Source organism: Myodes glareolus, chromosome 3 (assembly GCF_982192425.1).
Source record: "Myodes glareolus chromosome 3, mMyoGla1.1, whole genome shotgun sequence".
Taxonomy (NCBI): Eukaryota; Metazoa; Chordata; class Mammalia; order Rodentia; family Cricetidae; genus Myodes; species Myodes glareolus.
In genome coordinates, this window is record NC_142028.1 from 29,899,316 (window position 1) to 29,920,199 (window position 20,884).

General features: G+C 48.7%; 1 protein-coding gene across 12 annotated transcripts in view; it reads left to right on the forward strand.

Annotated features, from left to right (window-relative positions):
- The window catches only part of Mical3 (microtubule associated monooxygenase, calponin and LIM domain containing 3), a 182,780-nt gene that overhangs the window by 59,386 nt on the left and 102,510 nt on the right, over window positions 1-20,884 (forward strand). For all 12 annotated transcript variants that reach the window (XM_087904301.1, XM_087904290.1, XM_087904294.1 and 9 more), the window contains exons 2-9: window positions 11,134-11,472; window positions 13,819-14,026; window positions 15,844-15,960; window positions 16,330-16,431; window positions 16,813-16,968; window positions 17,735-17,835; window positions 20,170-20,427; window positions 20,562-20,677. In XM_087904301.1, the coding sequence (XP_087760427.1) occupies window positions 11,209-11,472; window positions 13,819-14,026; window positions 15,844-15,960; window positions 16,330-16,431; window positions 16,813-16,968; window positions 17,735-17,835; window positions 20,170-20,427; window positions 20,562-20,677 (1,322 nt within the window). In that variant the 5' untranslated portion in view covers window positions 11,134-11,208. The remainder of the gene's footprint in view (window positions 1-11,133; window positions 11,473-13,818; window positions 14,027-15,843; window positions 15,961-16,329; window positions 16,432-16,812; window positions 16,969-17,734; window positions 17,836-20,169; window positions 20,428-20,561; window positions 20,678-20,884) is intronic.

Genomic DNA, 20,884 nt, shown 5'->3' on the forward strand with positions numbered 1-20,884 from the left:
CTGGCAGGCAGTGGGTGGCCTTGACTCCTGAGGGTCTCTAGTGAGCAAGAAGGACACTTTGACTGAGGACAGCCTGCACAGGTGTGGGATGTACCCCAGAAAATGTGACCAAAGAAAACTGTACACTTGAAGGCATAGGACATGTGGCTAGTGCTGGGACTTGACGGGCCTTTGCACTTTGCTAAGAAACCAGATTGTTCCCTGAATCAGTGGAGGACAGAGACGGGGAAAGAATGAACACTCTGGCGTTACGTGGTGCTGGGTTGGAGGGAGGTTAAAGTGCCATTCCGACAGTTCACATAGCAGTCCTGAATACTCCACCACCAAAAGGGTAGGGGCACTGTGAAGTAAAGGTCCTGGAAAGCAGCAGCAGGTTGGGTTGATGGGGTGAAGAGCAGGGACTGGGGTGACTCTGTTTTCAGCTGGTGGCTGGGTGGAGGTGGCGTTTCTCTGTGAGGAGGATGTGTGTGGCTGAGAGAACAGAGGTGTTCACTTTGGGACTTCTCTGTGAGGTACCTGTGGGTGTGTACATAGCTGTACTTTAAATCATTTGGGTTTCGGGATCGTAGAAGGATGAAACTCAAGGTCATATGGTCTTATGAAGATCAGCAGAAAGAATTTGGGCCATCCAGGACTCTGGGTAGTGGGAGCTATAGGGAGAGAAGCCGGAGGCCCTGGGCTCACAGAGCAGGGGTGGGAGTTTCCAGGAAAAACCATTGAGAGGGAGATAATGACTGAGCCTTTCTGTCAGCCTCAGTGGAGTGGCGGGGACAGAAGCCAGACTGCGGAGGGAGGAGATGAACACGGAAGGATTGTTGGGAGGCGTGGTGCTAAGGAGTGGTTGACAGCAGCAGATTTGGTAGCCTGATCTCTCAGGAGGCCCAGTAGTGGAAAAGGAGGCCAGTGACCCAGAGGGGAATAGGGAGACAGGAACCCGGCCATGTTAGCTGAGCGGGAAACTGGCATGGGAAGAGGTTTAGAATACGTAGCAGATTGGTGGGGCTATGGTTGCATGTTATTTGAGTGTCCTTAATGGGAGGAAGTTGGGGAACAACATGGTAGAGGTGAAACCTCACTCCCAGGAGGCAGAGGGGATGGACTGGGGCCGGTGGGGGGGCTGGAGGGCAGGGAGCCCTGACCCACTTCCCCAGAGAGAAAGGCAGAAGAAGGAGAGCCATACTGGGTGTGGCTTGAGCATGTAAGACCTCAAAGCCCACCTCCACAGTGATAGTGACCTCCTCCGACAAGGCAAACCACAAGGAGCCCATTTCTCCCAACAGTGCCAGTCCCTACGGGCCAAGCATTCACACACATGAATCTGTGGGGGCCATTCCTATCAAAGCAGCAGGGCTGTGTTTCACAGCCCCATACACACGCATATATATCTGAAAAAGTAATCTGGTAAGATTATCTTCAAACAAAAGTGCAGCGAAACACAGACTTCCACGTGTGGAGTAGCAGGAAGGCCTGTGAGGTGGCGGGGAGGATGGGAGGGCTAGGGCTCACCAGGTAGGGGTAAGGATGGGGTGGTCTCCTTGAGACTTTCCTAGGGTCTGTGAGGTAACGCTAAGATGGCGCTGCTTCCTTTGTTCTCTCTGCTTTCTGGCAAGCGCCCAGTGCGGTGGTCTCGAGGTTGCCGGTTGATGTGCGATGTTGCCACGCATGCAGCACAGATCAGACTGAGAATCCAGCTGCCCTCTTAGACCCACGTTGAGAGATCTGCAAGAATGTCGGAGTTACTTGGCTGTTTGAGAAAATAATCGTTTTCTACATATATAATAGATTGCTGTTCTAAAATATTGGCTTCCCAGTTGTGATTTCATGAATAGCAAATATTGATTACTGTGACGGGTGGAGAAAAATAGGCTTGAGACCTGGCTGTTGGGTTTGATAGTGTGGAAGCCATTCAGGACCCCTGTGCTTTTCCTGCGCAGTAGCAGGGATGTAGGTCCAGGAGAGACTGGGAGAAGAAAGCTGGGACAGTAAGCACAGACAGCCGGAAGGGAGTTTGGCTGTAATGGACTAGAGTTAGCGAGCTAAAAGGGATGGGGGCAAGGCCGAGTTTCTAAGATAAGAGGGCTTACATCGGTGGGAGTGGTCCCACTGGGGTGGAGGAATTGATGATGCAGGAGGCAATGTGAGATGCTCAAGTACTCAGGGGGAGCATGGCCTCAGATGAGCACATACAGGGTTGTTCCTTCGTTATCATGGGAAGGCAGTGGAGGCGGACATAACCACTGATAAATGATACAAGCTCATCGGAAAAAAACATTGAGAATGTTAAGAAACTGAAGACCATGTCAAGAAAAATCGTTGAAAGAACTGAGGAAAAGGTGCAGATAGATACCATGCAAGTGCTTCTGATCTGAATCCCTTCAATGGTACATTTTAGATTGTGGGGCGAAGAGTCTATGGTGTTCTATGTAAAAACCGCATCCTCGAGAAGCTTCAGAGGGCTCAGTGATGGTGGGCTACTTCATAAGGTAGGGTTGCCTGCCACTTGGAGCTGTCGTGTCTTAGAATGAGCATGGGGCATCTCTCAGACTAAGTATTTCGCAGATGCTTCCCAACCTTGACCATGCTATAGCTTAAGATTCCAGAGTGGTCTTACTAGGTCTATTAGAATACTGAGAACCCCAGATTCTAGTAGGTTCTACATCCTTGGCTGCAGGAGGAAGAGAGATAATTTTAAGCCAGTCCCTGTCAAGTTCGCAGCATTTTCTGAGAGTTCCATGGTGGTCGTTAGGAGTTATTTGTGTCTCTGGACGGCTGGAGCATGGCCGCGATGGCCCTTGAAGTCTCCCCATCAGCTGCCAGACTCAGTGTCCTTAGAGCCACTTGGTACCCCATCGTGCCACAGGACTTAATGAAGAACCTACTGTGTGCCTGGAACAAGATGCATAGTGCAGAGCCGATGGCAGCCGGCCTTGTGGAGAAGGAAGCTCTGGGAATTCTCTATTGCCTGTGCTCCCTCCATGCTCAATGACACTTTTTCCCCAAGCCACCTCTCAGCCTGTAAGGGAGCAACTCTCAGGTTAGTAGGACCAGAAGATACTGGCCTTCGCATCCTGTTGTGATTCAGCTCTGTGCAGTTGGTAGAAGGGGGTGGAAATTCATGTTTTGCCAGGCTTGAGTTCCCACAGTGAATGGAGAGGGGGGATTAGAGCCTGGGGAAAAATACAGACAGGTTAACACTGTTTTTACTGCCTCGCCTTTCACCAGCCAAGAGGAAGCATTCCTGGGAAACTCGGTTTCTCTGGCTTTCATTTACAAAAGGCCCCATTTCTCGAGAGCAGATGCTGAATAAACGGTGATATGAAGAATCCTGGATGGCTGGATCCCTGTGCTCAGCGTACTTGAAACCGCATTTCTCCTGATAGCCAAGCGTTCGTCTCCTAGCAGTGGCGGCTGCCTGTCCCCCTGGAGGATCCTGAGCACACACCATGCTGAGCTTTCATTTCTAAAGCTGCATTTTCAAGTGGTTTTCAAAACGACAAAGGCTATAGATTCTAGGCTGCTCTGACCCAAACAAGACTGCCCCTTGGAATCTTTACTTATTTTATTCCATGTGTATATGTGAATGCCTACATGTACATGTGTACCATATGTGCCTGGTGCAGGAGAACAGAAGAGGGGTTAAATCTGGACTTGGAGTTACAGGGGGTTGTCGGTCATCTCCTGTGTGACCGCTGGGAGCTCAACCTGGGCCCTCTGCAAGAGCAACGAGTGCTCTCACCCACCGGCCGCTCTCTCTAGCCCCAAACTTCTTGAAGCTACAGTTGACCAAGAGCAAAATGAAGGCGATCGGGCTGAGGAGAAGGCCTGCTTGCCATGAAGGGAAGGTGTAGATGCTCTCAGTTTGCATAGAACTCACATAAGTGCTGGGTGGGTGTGGTGGCTTGCCTGCAATCGAGCATCAGAAGACAAGCAGATGCAAGAGATCCCTGGAGGAAGCTGCCTGTTGGGGCTAGCCTCATTGGGGAGTTCTGGGTTTGATTTGGAGACCCTGCCTCAAACGATGAGGTGGAAGGGGATGGAAGATTTTTGTCATCAGCCTTGGACTTCTATGACAGAAGTAACCATTCAGTGTTATTGCTGAAATGACCTTGTGTCTGCCTAATGAAAGTATGGCCAAACTCATACAGCTGTCGGTGCCTCAGCCCCTCCTCCCATTGCCACCACTGCACCTCCTGGAACCAGCAGAGAGGCAGAGTATGACAGAAAAAGGACAGTTTGAAGTGTTTCTCTTTGCTTCACTCCCCAACCTGCCCATGCTATCTCGGTTATATAGGGTAGCCATTCATGCAGACTGCATGTAACTGTTTGCTGCTGAGACTTCGCTGTGATGATTAAGCTTCATCGTCAGCCTGACTCAAATTAGACTCGCTTAGGAGACAAACCTCTGTATGTGGTATTTCCTAAGAGGTTTAACGGAAGCAGGGAAACCCTGGATGTGGGCAGGACCGTCACACTGACTGGCATCTTAGAGTGTGTCCAGAGGGAATGCAGGGAGAGGGTCTCCAACATCCGTCTCCTGCCCTTCCCAGATGTGAGATGGCTTTACTGCCCTAGCTGAGCTCTGCACCTGCCGCTGACCAACTGTCTTCTCAATATTGTGAGCCACACTCAACCTTACCCTTCGCAGACCGCTTTTGGTCAGACATCCGCTCACAGCACCGAGAGAGGCAATCCATGTACTTACTTAGAAGTGCTCGCTGGTAACAGTGCTGCGATTGGTTGTTGCGTGCTGTGTGCCTGGTTCATTAAACATTTTATTTGCATTACCTCAGTTTCTTCAAAACTCGGATTATTTTCATTTTACAGATAAGAAAACTGCAAGGCACAAAGCCTGTAGACGTTTCTTCTCGATTGCTTGTTTTTGAGGGTTATTTTGGGCATCCCTGACAATGTTGGTTGTCATTTTTCGGGTGTTTGCTTCAGCTCTGGATACCTCGTGTGTATTTGGACAGCAGAACTCCAGACAGAGGTCAGCTTGGGTTTGGCTCATTTCATTTCTCCGTTGCTTAAGTATTCTTTGTTTTCGCAGTGAAATAGGTTATTGGCAGAGAAGCAATAAAAAAAAGTTAGGAAAGTTCCAACAGAGGTTAAGGCCATTCTTGCAGAATTAGAGACTTTGAAGGGAACCCAGAGGTCATGTGATCTCAGGTTTTGTGGAACACCTTTAGGGACAGTCCACAGCCCCCAAAGTGTTCCCTATAATGTCCCCCAGTTCTTCTTCACCGTCTTCTAGGCCACGAAGGCTCTGGTGGGTGCATTACCATGGGTCATCCCTTCAAGAATGAGGTTTCTTGGCTCCTGTCCTTCACACCAACTCCACAGAAACAGCATGTTCCCATTACAGAGCAGGCTGTGGCTGCAGAGACCTGGTCACGGCCTTGAGAAAGGTTGCAGTTAGTTAAGAGAGATGTTTAACAAGATGTTTGCAGAATGTCAGGGTGTATGAAGGCTACCATGGTGTGAACAGGATACACAGAGTGGGAGGGGCACCACAGGGGCAAGGCTGGTTCCATGTTTCTTCACAGTTCTGTTGGATGTGAATTTGATGCTAAGCAGCATGGAAAGTCAGAAAAGATCATAGGGATAGAACACATTCAGAAACGAATAGGTGTGAATTGACATCTCTATTAAAACACCTAACTAGCTAGGAACAAAAGCTACCTCAACTTCAAAGAAGATATAGGAAAAACTCACAATAAATACCATGTGTATTAGAGAAGATACAGGAAACACATTCTCACCGTGCTCACTAGTGAGGACACACTGTGTTCACTAGAGAAGACACAATACACATCTTGAAAACACAGTACACACCTTGATCACTACAGAAGACAGTACATGCCACGATCACTAGAGAAGACACAGGAAACAGTGCTCGGTAGTGAAGTCCAAAAGCCTTCGCTGCTAAAGTCAGGATCCAGACTCAGCCTCTCACCCCCACTGCTTCTGTTGGTGTAATGCTAGAAGTTAGTTAGATCAGTTTGGCAAGAAATGGCGCCCACACTGAAAAGATGACATCATTGCTGTTGGTAGGTAATGGGAGCTTCTGCTTTGGAAACCCCAGAGAGTCCATCCACAAATCCCATGAGAAGTAATGAAGGATTCAGGAAAGTCAGCCTGCCCAGGTCAGCTGCATCTCTGTGTCTTACCAGAAATGTCCTGCAGAAATTACAAAGCAGTTCCATCTGCAGTAGTTTCAGAAAGAATGAAATACTTGGGACTGGAGAGATGGCTCAGAAGTTAAGAGCACTGGCTGCTCTTCCAGAGGTCCTGAGTTCAATTTTCAGCAACCACATGGTGGCTCACAACCATCTGTAATGGGATCTGGTTGTGCAGGCATACATGCAGCCAGAACACTGTATATAATAAATAAATAAATGTTAGGAAAAAAAGAAAATGAAATGAAATCCTTGAGAATTAACCAAAAAAATAAATGCGTATACAGCAAATTCCAAAACATTCCTGAAAAAGAATAAATATAAGTGAGAATACATTCCACATTCTTGTGTTGAAAAATTCAAAAAGTCAGCATCATTCAGATACAAACAAAAACCTAAAATTCTTACCAAATTCCTAGGGGCGCTGAATATCCAAAACAATATTTGAGGTATAAAGCTTGGGGGATTCGTGTTTCCTGATTTCAGAAATTATTACAGAGCTGCAGAAATCAAGCCAGACCTGGTGACACACACTTGTAATCCCAATACTTGGAAGACGGAGGCAGGAGAATCAGGAGTTAAAGGCCGGCTTTGGTTACATAGTGAGCTTGAGACCAGCCTGAGCTAAATGAGACACTGTCTCAGAAAAACCAAGCAAGCTAAACAAGCTGAGGAAATGGCTCAGTGAAGCGCTTGCCTTGCAGGCATGACCTGAGTTCAGCTCCTCAGAGCCCACGATGTCATAGCTGGCCACCACAGTGGTTTGCAGCTGTGACCCCAGCCCTGGAGGTCTCTGACCAGCCAGTCTAGCCAAACCATACCTCCCATACCATGTGTCTCTATAACTGTTTCCCTCCACTCTAGGCCCAAAAGCCACTATTCTACTCCCTGCCTCTGATTATTGTTATTCTAATTATCTCCCTTAAGTGGAATCAGAGCATTTGCCTTTGGTCTTGGTGGTGGTTCTGTTTCACTGTAGCCTGTCCAGGCTGGCTTTGAACTCCTGACCCTCCTGTCTCCATCTCCCTGCTGGCACGGGTGCGTGAAGTGGGCCTCTATTTTCTTATACTTCTGGGTTTCTTTCCTTTTTCTATTTTTACAAATCATTTCCCTTCCCCACCCCTCCCTACCATCTGTTCTAAGAGCTGGGAGTCAGGGCAACCTTTCCTATCACGAATGAAAAGCACAGCGCTCTTCCCTGTGTTCTTGCAGGCCTGTCCCCCCAGCGCTCCCCTCCACAGTCCAGGAACGTGTCACCAACTGGATCAGCAGTCAGCTGTTGGGAGACAAAATGCAGGGTGTTGTCGGCTGGCAGAACTGCACAGGTGCCTGAAACCTGGAAACCTGGCCTTGTTGTTTCTTCCTCCTCGGGCTCCTTGCTTCCCTCGCTGCTTCCTGCCATACCGTGGCCTTTCCATCCCCAGGAACTCGGGCTCTCTCTGGCCAGGTTTCCTGGTCTCTAGGTTCCTGTGATGATGAGTGCTGATCTTCCCAGAATGCTCGGGCGGGCGGCACACTGGGTGAGGAGAAGCCAGGAAGACCATGATGCCGCTTGACCTTCAGGACGGGGAAGTGACACTTAACAGGATGGGTCCTTCTGCCGTTCTTCCCAGCCATTCTGTGTGAGTCACAGTGCTGGGCAAGTGCTCTGAGGAGTGAGGGAGTCCCGGTGCAGCACAGCAGTGCAGCACAGCGGAGGTGTGCGAGTTAGGCCAGACAGCAGACAGCGCTGGCCGCCCAGGGCTGGCTTCCTGCTCTGCTCTCCTGGCTCACAGATGCGAAAAGAGAGGCAGCCCAAGGGACTCTGTCTCGGGTAGTCTTACCCAGGGTGCCTGTTGTATTGTTCCGAGAACCAGACTACCTGTTTACCCGGTGTCATTAATGCCCTGTAGGTCATGACCCCTTAGCCAGGGCACCTCTAATACTTGCCCGCCGTTCCAGAGCAGATACTCTGCACTCTTTGGGGAAGCGGATGGAGACTGTGCGTTAGAATAGCATTGTGCACTCAAACAGGCGCTGCAGCAGTTGTTAATGAAAGTGTTCAGCCATGGTGGAATTGGATTTGGGAATGCCCTGGGGTAGTCAGCAGCTCTGGGGAAGGGAGAATTTACTTCTGAGTAGGTAGTATCCAACCAGGGGGATGTCAGCTCGGGTGGCTAGAACTGTTCTTTGGAAAGTAATATCTGAAGTGATCTTCAAGGGAAAGTGTGGGCACCAAAAAAAAAAAACAAAAAAAAAACAAAAAAAAAACCAGTGTTGCTGCCAGGAAAAAGGCTTTATGAGTGTGGCATAAGCTGGGTGTAGTGGTCCATGCCTTTAACCCTAGCACTTGGGAGGCAGAGGCAGGCCAATCTTTGTGAGTTTGAGTCCAGCCTGATCTACATAGTGAGTTCCAGGACTGCCAGAGTTAAACAGATCCTGTCTTGAAAACAAAAGAAGAAGAAATATGTAGTATGGAATCTTGAACATACTGGATTCAGCAAGAACTACATGGTTCTGAGTGCATTGAATTCTGGCAGGAGATAGCCAGTGGCTGCCAGTTAGGAACAGAGAAAAACCATGTTCCTTCTTGGCATGGGTAATCATGCCGGGTGGGGTCAAAACTTGGGGGATGTTGCATTGGAACTCCAGCAGGGTTAGGTGGCTGTGAACACAGGTAGGGTATGGGGGTTGGGGTTGGGAGGGGCAGGGCAATGCCTGCTCTGAAACCTGGTCACAGTCGGCTATTGTTCCTGCCACCCTTTCTTCTGCCTCGTCATATAGATGTCTGGAGTTTTCCACCCTTACAAGCTGTCTTTTGACTGGCTGCCATTTCTAAGTCTGGGCTTGTAAGAAAAGAGTGGACTCTTTATGGCCTTCAGAATATTTTCTTGCTGCCATGACCTAAAATAAATAGGGAAGGCTAGAGGTTGGCTCTGATTGATTCCGGGATTTCTTTTATTTGTTTTTGTATTTCTTCTTTATTTGTGGGGCTGGGGGTGGAACCAGAACCTTCCACACACTAGTACTCTGCCACTGAGCCACAGCCCCAGATAATTCATTCTTCTTTTTAAATCCTGTGTTCTTGGCCTCGTGGCTATTGAGACAGGCCATGGTTATTAGCAGTGTGGTATCCAGAGCCAGAAGGGCTATTGAGCACATCATGGCTTTGCGGTAAAAAAAACCAAGCCAGCGTGTGTGGTAAGAATCCCCGGCTTGCACTCCTGGGCTTGGCCTCTCCCCGGGAAAGCAGGAGGGGAATGCTGGTCTCGGTACTTCCCACCTCCTCCTGTGGAACCCAAGACGTGTCTCGGGTTTTGATTTAATCCCATGAAGCTTTAGCAGCACATGTAGAAAGGCAGAATGTCCCTCGCTGCCTTGAGCCTTCCGGTGCTTGGTGATTTGTCCAGAGAAACAGCTTCACTCAGTCTTAGGGTCTTCCCTGTCGTAGAATTTGGGTCCGTCCCCAAGAATTGGTTCCATCCGCACCAACAGCCTGGGGGCTCCCACCAGCGTGAGTCCATCCACTAAATAGTGGGCATCTCCTTGCCCCTCAGCATTAAGTGCGGTGCATCTCCCCAGTTCCTCCCATCATCCCAGAGTAAAGTCTCTTTGTAGCAAAGCTCCACCCAGTCTCATTGATCCCAGAGGTGACTGAGCTGTTCTGACTGGAACACTATAAGATTGCTGCGGCCAGAATCGTCCTAGCATTCGGCTCAGGACGTCGGGGCTCCGAGAGTTAGCAGCTCATCAGTCCTTCCTCCTCACCTTCCAAAATGGGAACTAGAGCCACAGGAGGAAGACGGGACTTCCTGAGGGTCATGTAGCAGCCCGTGCAGACTCCAGGCTGAGGCAGGACTCCCTGCACTCCCTGTTGTATGCCTCTTAATAGTGGTTCCTTCAACACGGCACAGAAGAGATCAGGGGATGAGTAGGTGCAGAAGTATGTAAAGTTGCTGTTTCCCGCCTGTTCCAATTCTTGTCTGCACGCATATGGGGAGACTGGTGGTGGCCATTTCTGATGATTGCTTGGTATGGATCCCATCATTGTTAGTCTAAAATACGGAATTGGAAAATGCGATGGCTGTAAACGCGGCCCGCTGCACCATGTGCGGTGAAAGCTTGGCGATTCTTACATGCCAAGTGACCGCTGTGGCTCCTGCTTCCCAGCCATCTCTGACATAGCCCTTTGGCCTTCCACAGCCCTCTCTGCTCCAATTCTTTTTTTTTTTAAATTATTTATTTATTTATTATGTATACAATATTCTTTCTGTGTGTATGCCCGCAGGTCAGATGAGGGCACCAGACCCCATTACAGATTGTTGTGAGCCACCATGTGGTTGCTGGGAATTGAACTCAGGACCTTTGGAAGAGCTGGCAATGCTCTTAACCTCTGAGCCATCTCTCCAGCCCTCTGCTTCAATTCTTGCAGTCATCTTTCAAGAGGGCTTATCCGGCTAGCTTCTGTCAGATTGGTGTACCTCTGATCTCCCCTACCAGCCACTCAGTAAACCTCAAGGTCATTTGTGCTCAGTACCTCCGTGTAGTAGATTCAAGACTGCGAGCTCTCCAGCCGTCCCCACAAATGAGCGCTTGCCGTTTTGATCTTTTGGCTTGCTGTGCTTTCCTAGTTTCCTAGTGGCCTCCATCGGAAAACTGGGAGTCACTCTTGATTAATGTGTATGAGAACCTCACAGGACAGCGGGGCCACCTCCCCACTCCGTCTTGCGTTGCCCCCCTTGCCTAGCTGAAAGCCTCTGCAGTCCCTGAATAGCCCATTGTAACACTGTCTCTGTGATCATATTGCCTGCTAGACCATCAGCTCCCCAGCGCCCTGTATGGTGCCTGGAACGTTTCAGTGCACATCAGTCAAGGACACGAGTGTCACCAGTCTTTGGGAAGGACCGTGTCTCCAGCGAAACGCTCACAGACGGCAGAGATGCTGACCATTTTCTTTCTCTTCCTTATTTCCCTTTAGACTAAGGTGACAGTGCCAGGTGGATCAGCAGCCATTCCACTGCCCGCTCTGCGGTTGTGCCAAGAGTAGGGGAGCATGGAGGAGAGGAAGCAGGAGACAACAAACCAAGCGCACGTCCTCTTCGACCGGTTCGTCCAGGCCACTACCTGCAAGGGAACCCTCAGGGCCTTCCAAGAGCTCTGTGACCACCTGGAACTGAAGCCCAAGGACTATCGCTCCTTCTACCACAAGCTCAAGTCCAAGCTCAACTACTGGAAGGCCAAAGCCCTCTGGGCCAAATTGGACAAGCGGGGCAGTCACAAAGACTACAAAAAGGGAAAAGCCTGCACCAACACAAAGGTAAACCTGGCTGCGCTTGGGGCCTGGGATCACCAGCACAAGGACTTCACCTGGCTTCCATGAGGAACTTGGAAGAGGAGGGTGGGGAGAGCACGGCCTCCGCTTAGCTGAAGGGTTAAACTTTGTTGAAATTTTGTTACCTGTGTTCGTTTGACACTTCCACCTTGTAGACCCTGTTCTGAGCATAGTCCATGTATTCGCTTATTGCACCTTCAAAGTTTGAGGACAGGTGGATGGAAAGCCCTCCCACTAATGTCACACCAACAAAGGATACAGGTCCCTTAGCAGGGACATGCGTAGCCAGGCCCACATGAGTACACTCTCTGAATGTGACTTCGTGGTCCCTGGCCTGTCACCTTTCCGTATCAGCACCTGGTAAGGCTTTGTCACAGTGTCAGGCTTCTTCCCGTCCATAGCCCAAAGGTCGACTGTAATTCACAAACAAGGGCCTTGGAATGGAAGTATTTCTGTGGCTCTTCACAGTGTAGAAAGATAGAGTTTCCACAGAATGGCTTGGATGAAGCCTGAGCTATGCACTCACTGAGTGAGGAAGTGAGGATGTGTGCTCGCCTGAGGCGGGGTAGGTGTGAGTGAGTGAAAGGGACGGAGGCAGTTCCTGCCTTCCTCTTTGGAGAACTCCTTCTGAGAGAAGTCTCAAGGTTAGTAAGCAAATTTCCAATGGCTTCAGGGCTTAATTTATCTTGTGAGATACCTAGAGACCCATCCCATGGAGAAATTTGAAGATTTGAAGGCATGGTTTTTATGAGTGACTAAGGGGAGCTCAGAGAAAGACTACTTGTTTCACAGGCCCTGGGTTCCAGCCTCAGTATCTTCTCTTCTCAAAAAAAAAAAAAAAATTTACACACACACAGCAAGAGAGAGAGAGAGAGAGAGAGAGAGAGGAAGAGAGAGAGAGAGAGAGAGAGAGCACAAAAATGAAGAAAAGAATATGAAGTCAAAGTATTGTGTGTCTTCCCTCTATATGTGAAGTACAGACTGTTTAAGGTCTTTCCTGCCCCAAGAAGGTTAACAAGAGCACTTCCCTAAACTTCCAGTCTAGAAGTGACTTTAAAACTCATATCAGGGGCTGGAGAGATGGCTCAGTAGTTAAGAACACTGGCTGTTGTTGCAGAGGACTGGAATTGGGATCCCAGCACCCCCACTGGGTGACTCATAGTTGTAGCTCCAGGACATCTGACACCTTTTTCTGGCCTCTTTGGGTACCTGCAATACACACAGAGACAAAAATAAATACATTTTAAAACAAGACAAAGCAAAGCTTTGGTTCCAGGACATCCAGTGCTTCTTCTGACCTCTTCTGAAGGAGTTCAGCAGGTGGTGTTCACACATACAATCAGACTCACAACATACACTCGGGCTCACATGCACACACTCAGGCTTACATGCAAACATTCGGGAACACATACACTCCGGATCACACACATACACTCAGACTCACATACACACACTCGGGCTCACATGTACACACTCAGGATCACACACATATGCTCAGGCTCACAAACACTCAGACTCACATACACACACTCAGACTCACATCCATATACTCAGACTCACATACATACACTCAGGTTCACATGCACACACTCGGGCTCACATGTACACACTCAGGATCACACACATATGCTCAGGCTCACAAACACTCAGACTCACATACATACACTCAGACTCACATACACACACTCAGACTCACATACATACACTCGGGCTCACATGCACATACTTGGGCTCACATGCACACACTCAGGAACACATACACTCAGACTCACATACACACTCAAGTTCACATGCACACACTCAGGATTACACATATAAACTTCACATACACAAACTCAGGCTCACATGCACACACTCAGGCTCACACATATGCACATAAAAATATTTAAAAGCAAAAAGACAAATTTTTCCGTACATGAACCTTTGGGTCTTAAAAGTTACCTCCTGGGAAGAATGTGCATGGTACACCCCGGCTCAATTGCCTGAATGTAGCTAGTAATCTTTTATTTAAACAGCAACTTGCCTATGACATAGAAACTTCTTAAGGGTTCTGTTTTGATGAAAGATGAGATGTGATTTTCATACTGTTTGTTGAGATGATGGTCCGCTTAAGTCTTGACGATCTGTGGGTCCTCTAGGCTGCTTGAGGTAGACATGGTTGGGTTTCAGTCTTCTGTGTACACGGGAATCATGAACTCTTCCTTCAAGCCGTTGCAAGGGCTTGGCAGGCTTCAGGAATCTCAGTCGTGGAGTATGGCCCTGGAGTGATAGTTACCAGAAGTGTGGTTTGAGAGGCGTGGCCTCTGCCCTGAAAGCACCTGTATTTTCCAGTGTCTCATCATTGGAGCTGGCCCCTGTGGTCTCCGGACAGCCATCGACTTGTCCTTACTGGGAGCCAAAGTGGTTGTTATTGAGAAGAGAGACGCCTTCTCCCGAAACAATGTCTTGCATCTCTGGCCCTTCACCATACATGATCTTCGAGGTCTGGGTGCCAAGAAATTCTACGGCAAGTTCTGTGCTGGAGCCATCGATCACATCAGTGAGTACCGCCAACTCCTCTTGTTCCCATGTTCAGTAGACAGACAGGTAGGTTACCTGAGGAATTCCTCCTCAGCCAGGATGTGTCCCTGGCCACCAGTGCTCCTCCTCAGCCAGGATTTGACCCAGCCCCCAGTGTTCTATAACCTGGGATTCTCAGCCTCAAGTGAATCTCTTGTACAAAAAGAGTTAGAGTTTGGCTTAAAGATTCTTAGTTAGGAACCAGGCATGAGGCCACATGCCTTTAATCCTAGCACTCAGGAGGCAAAGGCTAGCCTGGTCTACTGAGCAAGTTCCAGGACAGTGGGATACACACAAGGAAACCTTGACTATACACACACAGACACACACACAGACACACACACACACACACACACACACACAGTTGGGTCTTGGACTCTTGCTGAGTATCCATGGTATGTGCAGTGGAGGGGGAAGGGTCGGCATTGGAATAAGGTGGACAGTTTGGATTCCAGCCCTCTGGTGGTTCGTAGTTTGGTGGAAGGGAGAATGGGCTTGGGTTCTGTGTTGTGATTATGCATACCCTCTATTAATGCAGGAAAACAGTGCCCTGGGGACACAGGCGTGGGAAACCACACACAAAGAAAGGAGAGTCGTAGCTTAGACACAGATGCCAAGTCTGCCGTTGAGAGTCTGTGTTCTGGTAAAGTCAGAGCCTTGCATCTTTCTTAAGATAGCCTTGTTTTCACAAAGCGGTGTGTCTGAAAGCAGTTCGAAGCAGTGTCTGCATCATCAAGCTACAGCACAGTCTGTTTACTGCTAATAATCAGTCTAGGGAGATGTTAGTAAGGAGCACTTTTTCTGAGCTCCTCCATATGTGACCTGGAAATGCAGTCAGCCATTAGACCTTTCGCCGTTTGAAGTGGTTATACCAATTTATCCAACACTAGCTGGCGGCTGCCACATTCCACTGGCAAGACGAAGTGCTCGGCCCATCTGCCAGGCTGTAATTTGTTAAGCTTCTTGGAACCCACAGTTGTCTGCAAAAATAAAGTGTGTGCTAGCATGATTCCCAGGGAGTCTTTGGGAGTGTGACTCAGAAGGGCGAGGGTGTGGTCAGTTGAGGAGAGTGACCAGGATGACTTAGGGGATTTGCACATGCTCGTAGCTCATTAGTCACAAGCTGTAGGTAAATTTGGCCTTAAGAGAGGCCCTAGGGTCGTTGACTGACTAGATTTGTGGTCCTTATCTGTGGCCGGATTAATTTAGGGCAGAGGTATCTTAGACCAGGGATAGAATTTCTGTCTCACTGCAACCTGTCATTGATGCCAGATCTAGTAGGGTGTCATTCGGCATTAAATACATTTATGACTGTGATCATGAGCAGGATTCAGTCCTTTTGGACCTCAGTTTCTACACCCGTAAGTCTCTGGTGGTGGGAAACAGTAAGGGATAGGATGGGGTTGTGTTTTCTATGAATCTGAGGTCAGCAGGGGATTAGAGTGGAAGGCGGGTGGTGTGGTATCTTCCCTGTGTGTTGGCCTCTCCTGAGCTTGAATGAGCAGACACCTCTGAAGACTCCGGATGCTGCTGGAAGCAGTAGGTCTCGCTGGACCCCTCTGCCATTGTGTTAGGTTATTTGGAATACCTGCCTCCAGAAGTGGGGTGGCCTAATATATCCAGAACGTTCCTACCACTGTTTGATGTTATCTTTACAACATGAAGGAAGAACGCGAACTTGTGAGTCTTGTCTGCTGTAGCAGCCCTTGGGAACCTACGCAGACATGGATGGAGGGGAAGCACCAGGAAGCCCTCCCCTTCCCGACCCCTTGCTGGCAAGCTCTTGTGTTCTTCTAGGTATCCGTCAGCTGCAGCTAATCCTCCTGAAAGTCGCCTTGATCTTAGGCATTGAAATCCATGTCAATGTGGAATTCCAAGGACTCGTTCAGCCTCCTGAGGACCAAGAGAATGAACGTGAGTCGGACAGAGGAAGGCTTGAAGGGCACTGAGTGGGTGAGAACAGATGAGGTCATGGGTGGAGCCAGAAGGACTTGCAGGTGGTTTTCAGCCCTGACTAAAGGGGCTTTGTTCATGCAGCCTGGGCTTTTGAGAACTTTTGGCTTGCCCAAGAGGCCTTTGGCACGGTCTTAGGCGTGGCCAACTTTTGTATTATAGAAATGGAAAGGTAAAGAAAGGGTCTGTGTGAGCTCTAGTCAAAACTCTGTGTGAGGCTGGCCCCTTGTTCTGTTACATGCCGTACTTTGGATTGGAACGCCGTGTGATCTGTGTGTCTGGGTGTGGCTTCATCTAGGTAGTGGCCTTCATTTTGCTTTCGGTCCACAGGGATAGGATGGCGAGCATTGGTGCACCCCAAAACTCATCCTGTATCAGAATATGAATTTGAAGTGATCATCGGTGGGGATGGACGTAGGAACACCCTGGAAGGTACTTGCTTTGGACTGTTCGCTCTTGCCTGGGCCGTCACACGTTGGAGGCTGACCTGTCCCCAGAGACCACAGCCCTAAGATTTGCATGTGTGCTGCCCAGTCAGTGCCTGCTTGGGGCATTTCCCACAGAGCACTAGGAGATAAGCTGCCCTTAGAGGTGTTGGCACCATAGCTTTTAGTCTATGCATGAATGTGCCAGGCACACAGCACCCTCCATTTTAAGGGTAATCATTAGTACTGAGCAGTAATCTGGTCAGGTGGATTTCGTGTTGTCCATGATGTGGGAGGGGACTTCTTTCTTGAGTTTTTCCATCCCTGTTAGGTGAGTTCCCCCATATTCTCTATTTGAAATCCTCATCCCTGCCCTCTTTCCCCCTAGGATTTCGTCGGAAAGAATTCCGTGGCAAGCTAGCCATTGCCATTACGGCAAATTTTATTAACCGGAACACAACTGCAGAGGCCAAAGTAGAGGAGATCAGTGGTGTTGCTTTTATATTCAACCAAAAATTTTTCCAGGAGCTGAGAGAAGCCACAGGTTGGTGTCAGCGCCTCCTGAGTGCAGCAGTTGTTGGCTTGGGTAGCCATGGATGTCACTGTTGTGTCCTTTGTCCTCTGTTTGCCGCTCTCCTCCTTTGTCCTTAGCCTATTTCCACGCTGCTGCCTTCATGTGCGGTCCTCAGGGACCAGGCCACCCTGGGGTTTGTTGACACTGGTGACCTTTGCTGTCACTGTTAGCCTGCTCTGAAGTCATCCGAGCTCACCAGCAGCCATTGCTGGATGGAATGGGATTGTGGGTGGCTGTTTTCTGATGGATTAAGTTAGATATTCTGCTGCCGTGAACCAAAAATGTATTTTCACTGTTTTCTAGAGCTTGGTTTCTTTCCATTCCATGTATCTTGCAGGTTAAATGAATAAAAAATTCAGCATTTCTCTCTCTGCATTTAGGTATCTATCCTGTTAAAAAATCTAGGAGATGCCTCCAGCTTCCTTGGTGATTATCAGAGAGGTTTTACCTAGTACATAACCCATCCCCTCTTGTAGATTAGCCTCTCCTTGGCTTTGCTTTTCCCATTTTCTCTATTGGTCGTTGTTTTTAGGATAACCTAGGCTACTGAGTTATAGGGCAGCGCAAAAGAAAGCAGACCTCGCGATTTCCATGCACTGTGCAGGAAGTGAGGATCTGCGCCTAAGCAGCTCTCCTGCCTGGTGCTCCCTGTGCTCCCTGTGAGCCCCAAGTCCAGCCTTGCGGGTTCCCTGCAGTCCGGACTCCATGAAATCTCACACGCATCTTCTCGTTGCAGGCATTGATTTGGAGAACATCGTCTACTACAAAGATGACACACACTACTTCGTTATGACGGCCAAAAAGCAGAGCTTGCTGGACAAAGGGGTGATATTGCATGTGAGCAATGGATTCCCTCCAGGCAGCATCTTTGTTGAGCTGCTTGATGTGATTGATCACTAAGAATTTTAGTCTGTTGGGTTTTTCCTGTAAGGGAATAGAAGTGACATAAAACACATCTGGGAACCCCTGCTACTGATTAGTTGAGCTTAAAAATATGTTTAGTACGGAAAATTGAAACTATAAACAGAAGGAGGAGGGTAGAATGGGCCTGTGCGGCCGTGTTTAGGATTAGCTCTAACAAGTTACTGACCTGGCCAGATTGGTTCAATAAACCCAACCCTTCCTCTCTCACCTCTCCTGCTCCTTGACCATTTTAGATCCACTGTCAAATATCACATCCTGCATAATTAGCCAGTTTAACTTTAGATGACCTGATTTATAGCAATAGTGAATTTTATGTATGACAATTGTTGATCTATATACTCTCCTGTACCTACTAATTCCCCAGCCACAGTAATGGGGACTGAACCGAGGGCCTTGTGCGTGCTAGGCAAGAATTCTGCCACTGACCTGCATCCCTAGACTTTCTTTCAGAGAACTATTTCCTTTGAGATAGGCTCTTACTAAATAGCTCAGCTGGCCTTGAAACAACACCATAGCCCCAGGCAAGCCTTGAAAATCTATTCATCCTCCCTTAGCCTCTGAGTAGCTGAGATTATATGCCTGCACCACCAGGACCCACATTAGAGGCTCCTCTTTTCGGGGCAGGATGGCAGGTGTTGAACCAAGAAACAGCCCTTGGTGTTTACAATAGCCTGACAGTGACCCAAGTTTTACTGCAAACACTGGCCTATCCAGATTGAGGTATCTTTAGGGATCTTTTTAACTAACAGCAAAGGTCTGGTGCCTATCCTTAGCCAGTTCCAGCTCAGCCCTTTTTCTGGGTGACTAATTGTATGATATACCCTGAGCTGATGGCCTGAAATCTAAATCCCGGGCAGGATGGTTCTTTAAGGAGTGTGGCTGGTGTCTCACGTGGCCTCGCAGATCTGGATGTGAGAATTGCTGTCTCCGTGTGATGAATGGATAAAGTCTCGCTTGCACTGACTTAACCCCATGCAGTTCCCACCAGTCTCAGAGCTGACTCTTAGGGAGCTCTTTGTGTCTGCAGGATGGTAACACACCAGGCCCCTTAGAATGAGTCACACTGTTGCTCTATCTACAGCAGACTGGGGAGTGAGCTGAGGAGCACGTGCTTGCTACACAAAGTCTCCTTTCCACTTCATGTCTGCATCTCAGCATGGCAGCCCTGTGCTGCCTTGGGACCCGCAAGACAAAGCTCTTGGTACAGAGTTCCCTGCCAAACAAAGGGCATGTCTGCTGGCTGCAGTGTAAAACTGGTTGGTCATTATCTGGGGCTCTTCTGTTGCTGTTATATAGCAGTTGGAATGCCCGAGGACAGAGTCACGACTCAAACCAACCATCCATGCTGATCTGGTTCATCACTTAGCATTGAATAAGGACAGTCTGAAATGCTGAGGCCCAATTTACTTTGCCCCTATAATTTTGTCATGTAGGGGAGTTCAAGCTGCTAAATACTAAAGCCATTGTGGCCTCTTAACATTGAACAGACAGTACTTCCAGGACTGACCTGAGTGTTTGTGATTTGGCTTTTGAAAGCCTATGCTGTAACTGAGTGCCGTTAGGGGCGCTTGGAACCCACAGGCCCCACTTTAGGGGAGAAGACTTGACTCAGTGCACAGGAACCTCCAAAACAGAGGAAGAGTCTCTCGGTTCTCTACATAGAAAGTCCTTTTTGTGCTGTCATCCCTTTTGTTTGTTGGTGGGTTTTCCTGGAGCCTTGCAGAGTCCTCGATGTGGTTTAGAAACCTCTGGTTTGTTTTCAGTGTTTCCTTCTCATCGTCCTGGACCTCTTCTCGCTCCACACCGGGCTTCTCTTTACACTGAAGTTTTCAGGTTTCCTTTAGGTGTAATAACTCTGAATTTCTTGCTGCCAAAAGCCATCAGACACCCAGATTAAAGTGATGATAGGAAAACCATAAATTTTAAAATGCCCTTTCGTTTTACAAGGTGGCTATTTTATTTGATAACCGTAGTAACTCTGAGGTGGATGAGCTTTGCTGATAGTGAATGGGAAAGTCAGGTTCATTTAGGCAGCAAAGCTGATTCACCCTTAACTAACACCGCCCCCCACATCCCTGTTCTTTTTAATTGGTGTAAAAGGATTTGGTTTAGGAATGTAAAAGCATCTTAGGGAGAAAAACGCCATGAGACCAGGTCATGTCTGATGTGCACTGTGGGGTTTTGGCTGACCAGGCATCCCTGCTTGGGCTGCTCCAACTTGACCTTTTTTGACCTCTTCCTGGACAGGACTACACAGACACAGAGCTGTTACTTTCCCGGGAGAATGTGGACCAGGAGGCCCTGCTGAACTATGCCCGGGAGGCTGCAGACTTCTCTACCCAGCAGCAACTGCCTTCTCTGGATTTCGCCATCAATCACTACGGGCAGCCTGATGTGGCTATGTTTGACTTTACCTGTATGTACGCCTCTGAAAATGCTGCCTTGGTACGGGAACAAAATGGACACCAGCTACTAGTCGCTCTGGTTGGAGACAGCCTCCTGGAGGTGAGTTCTGAAGGGGGCAGAGAACTAAGTGGTAGAGGCAGTGGTAAAGGAGACCGGCGATGGTGGACGCCTGGGGTGCTGGTTTACTGTCCTCTTTTAATTGTGCTTTAACTCTGTGCATTTCTCCTTTGCAGCCTTTCTGGCCAATGGGAACAGGAATAGCCCGGGGCTTTCTGGCTGCTATGGACTCTGCCTGGATGGTACGAAGCTGGTCTCTGGGCACCAGCCCCTTGGAAGTCCTGGCAGAGAGGTAATGGGAAGAAGCCATGGGTGCCTCCTAAGGACTGGGGAGTTGACTGGCTTGCTCCTCAGCCGTGTGCAAGTTCTTCCTCCCTCTTGTTCACTTGTTCTTTTTAAAGATGCTTTCTTGTCTAAGTAAAGAAAGGCAAGGCACCGTTGTATAAAATCACAGAAACCTCGGTGATCTGCCCATGCTGCTCTTCTCATAACCCTGCTC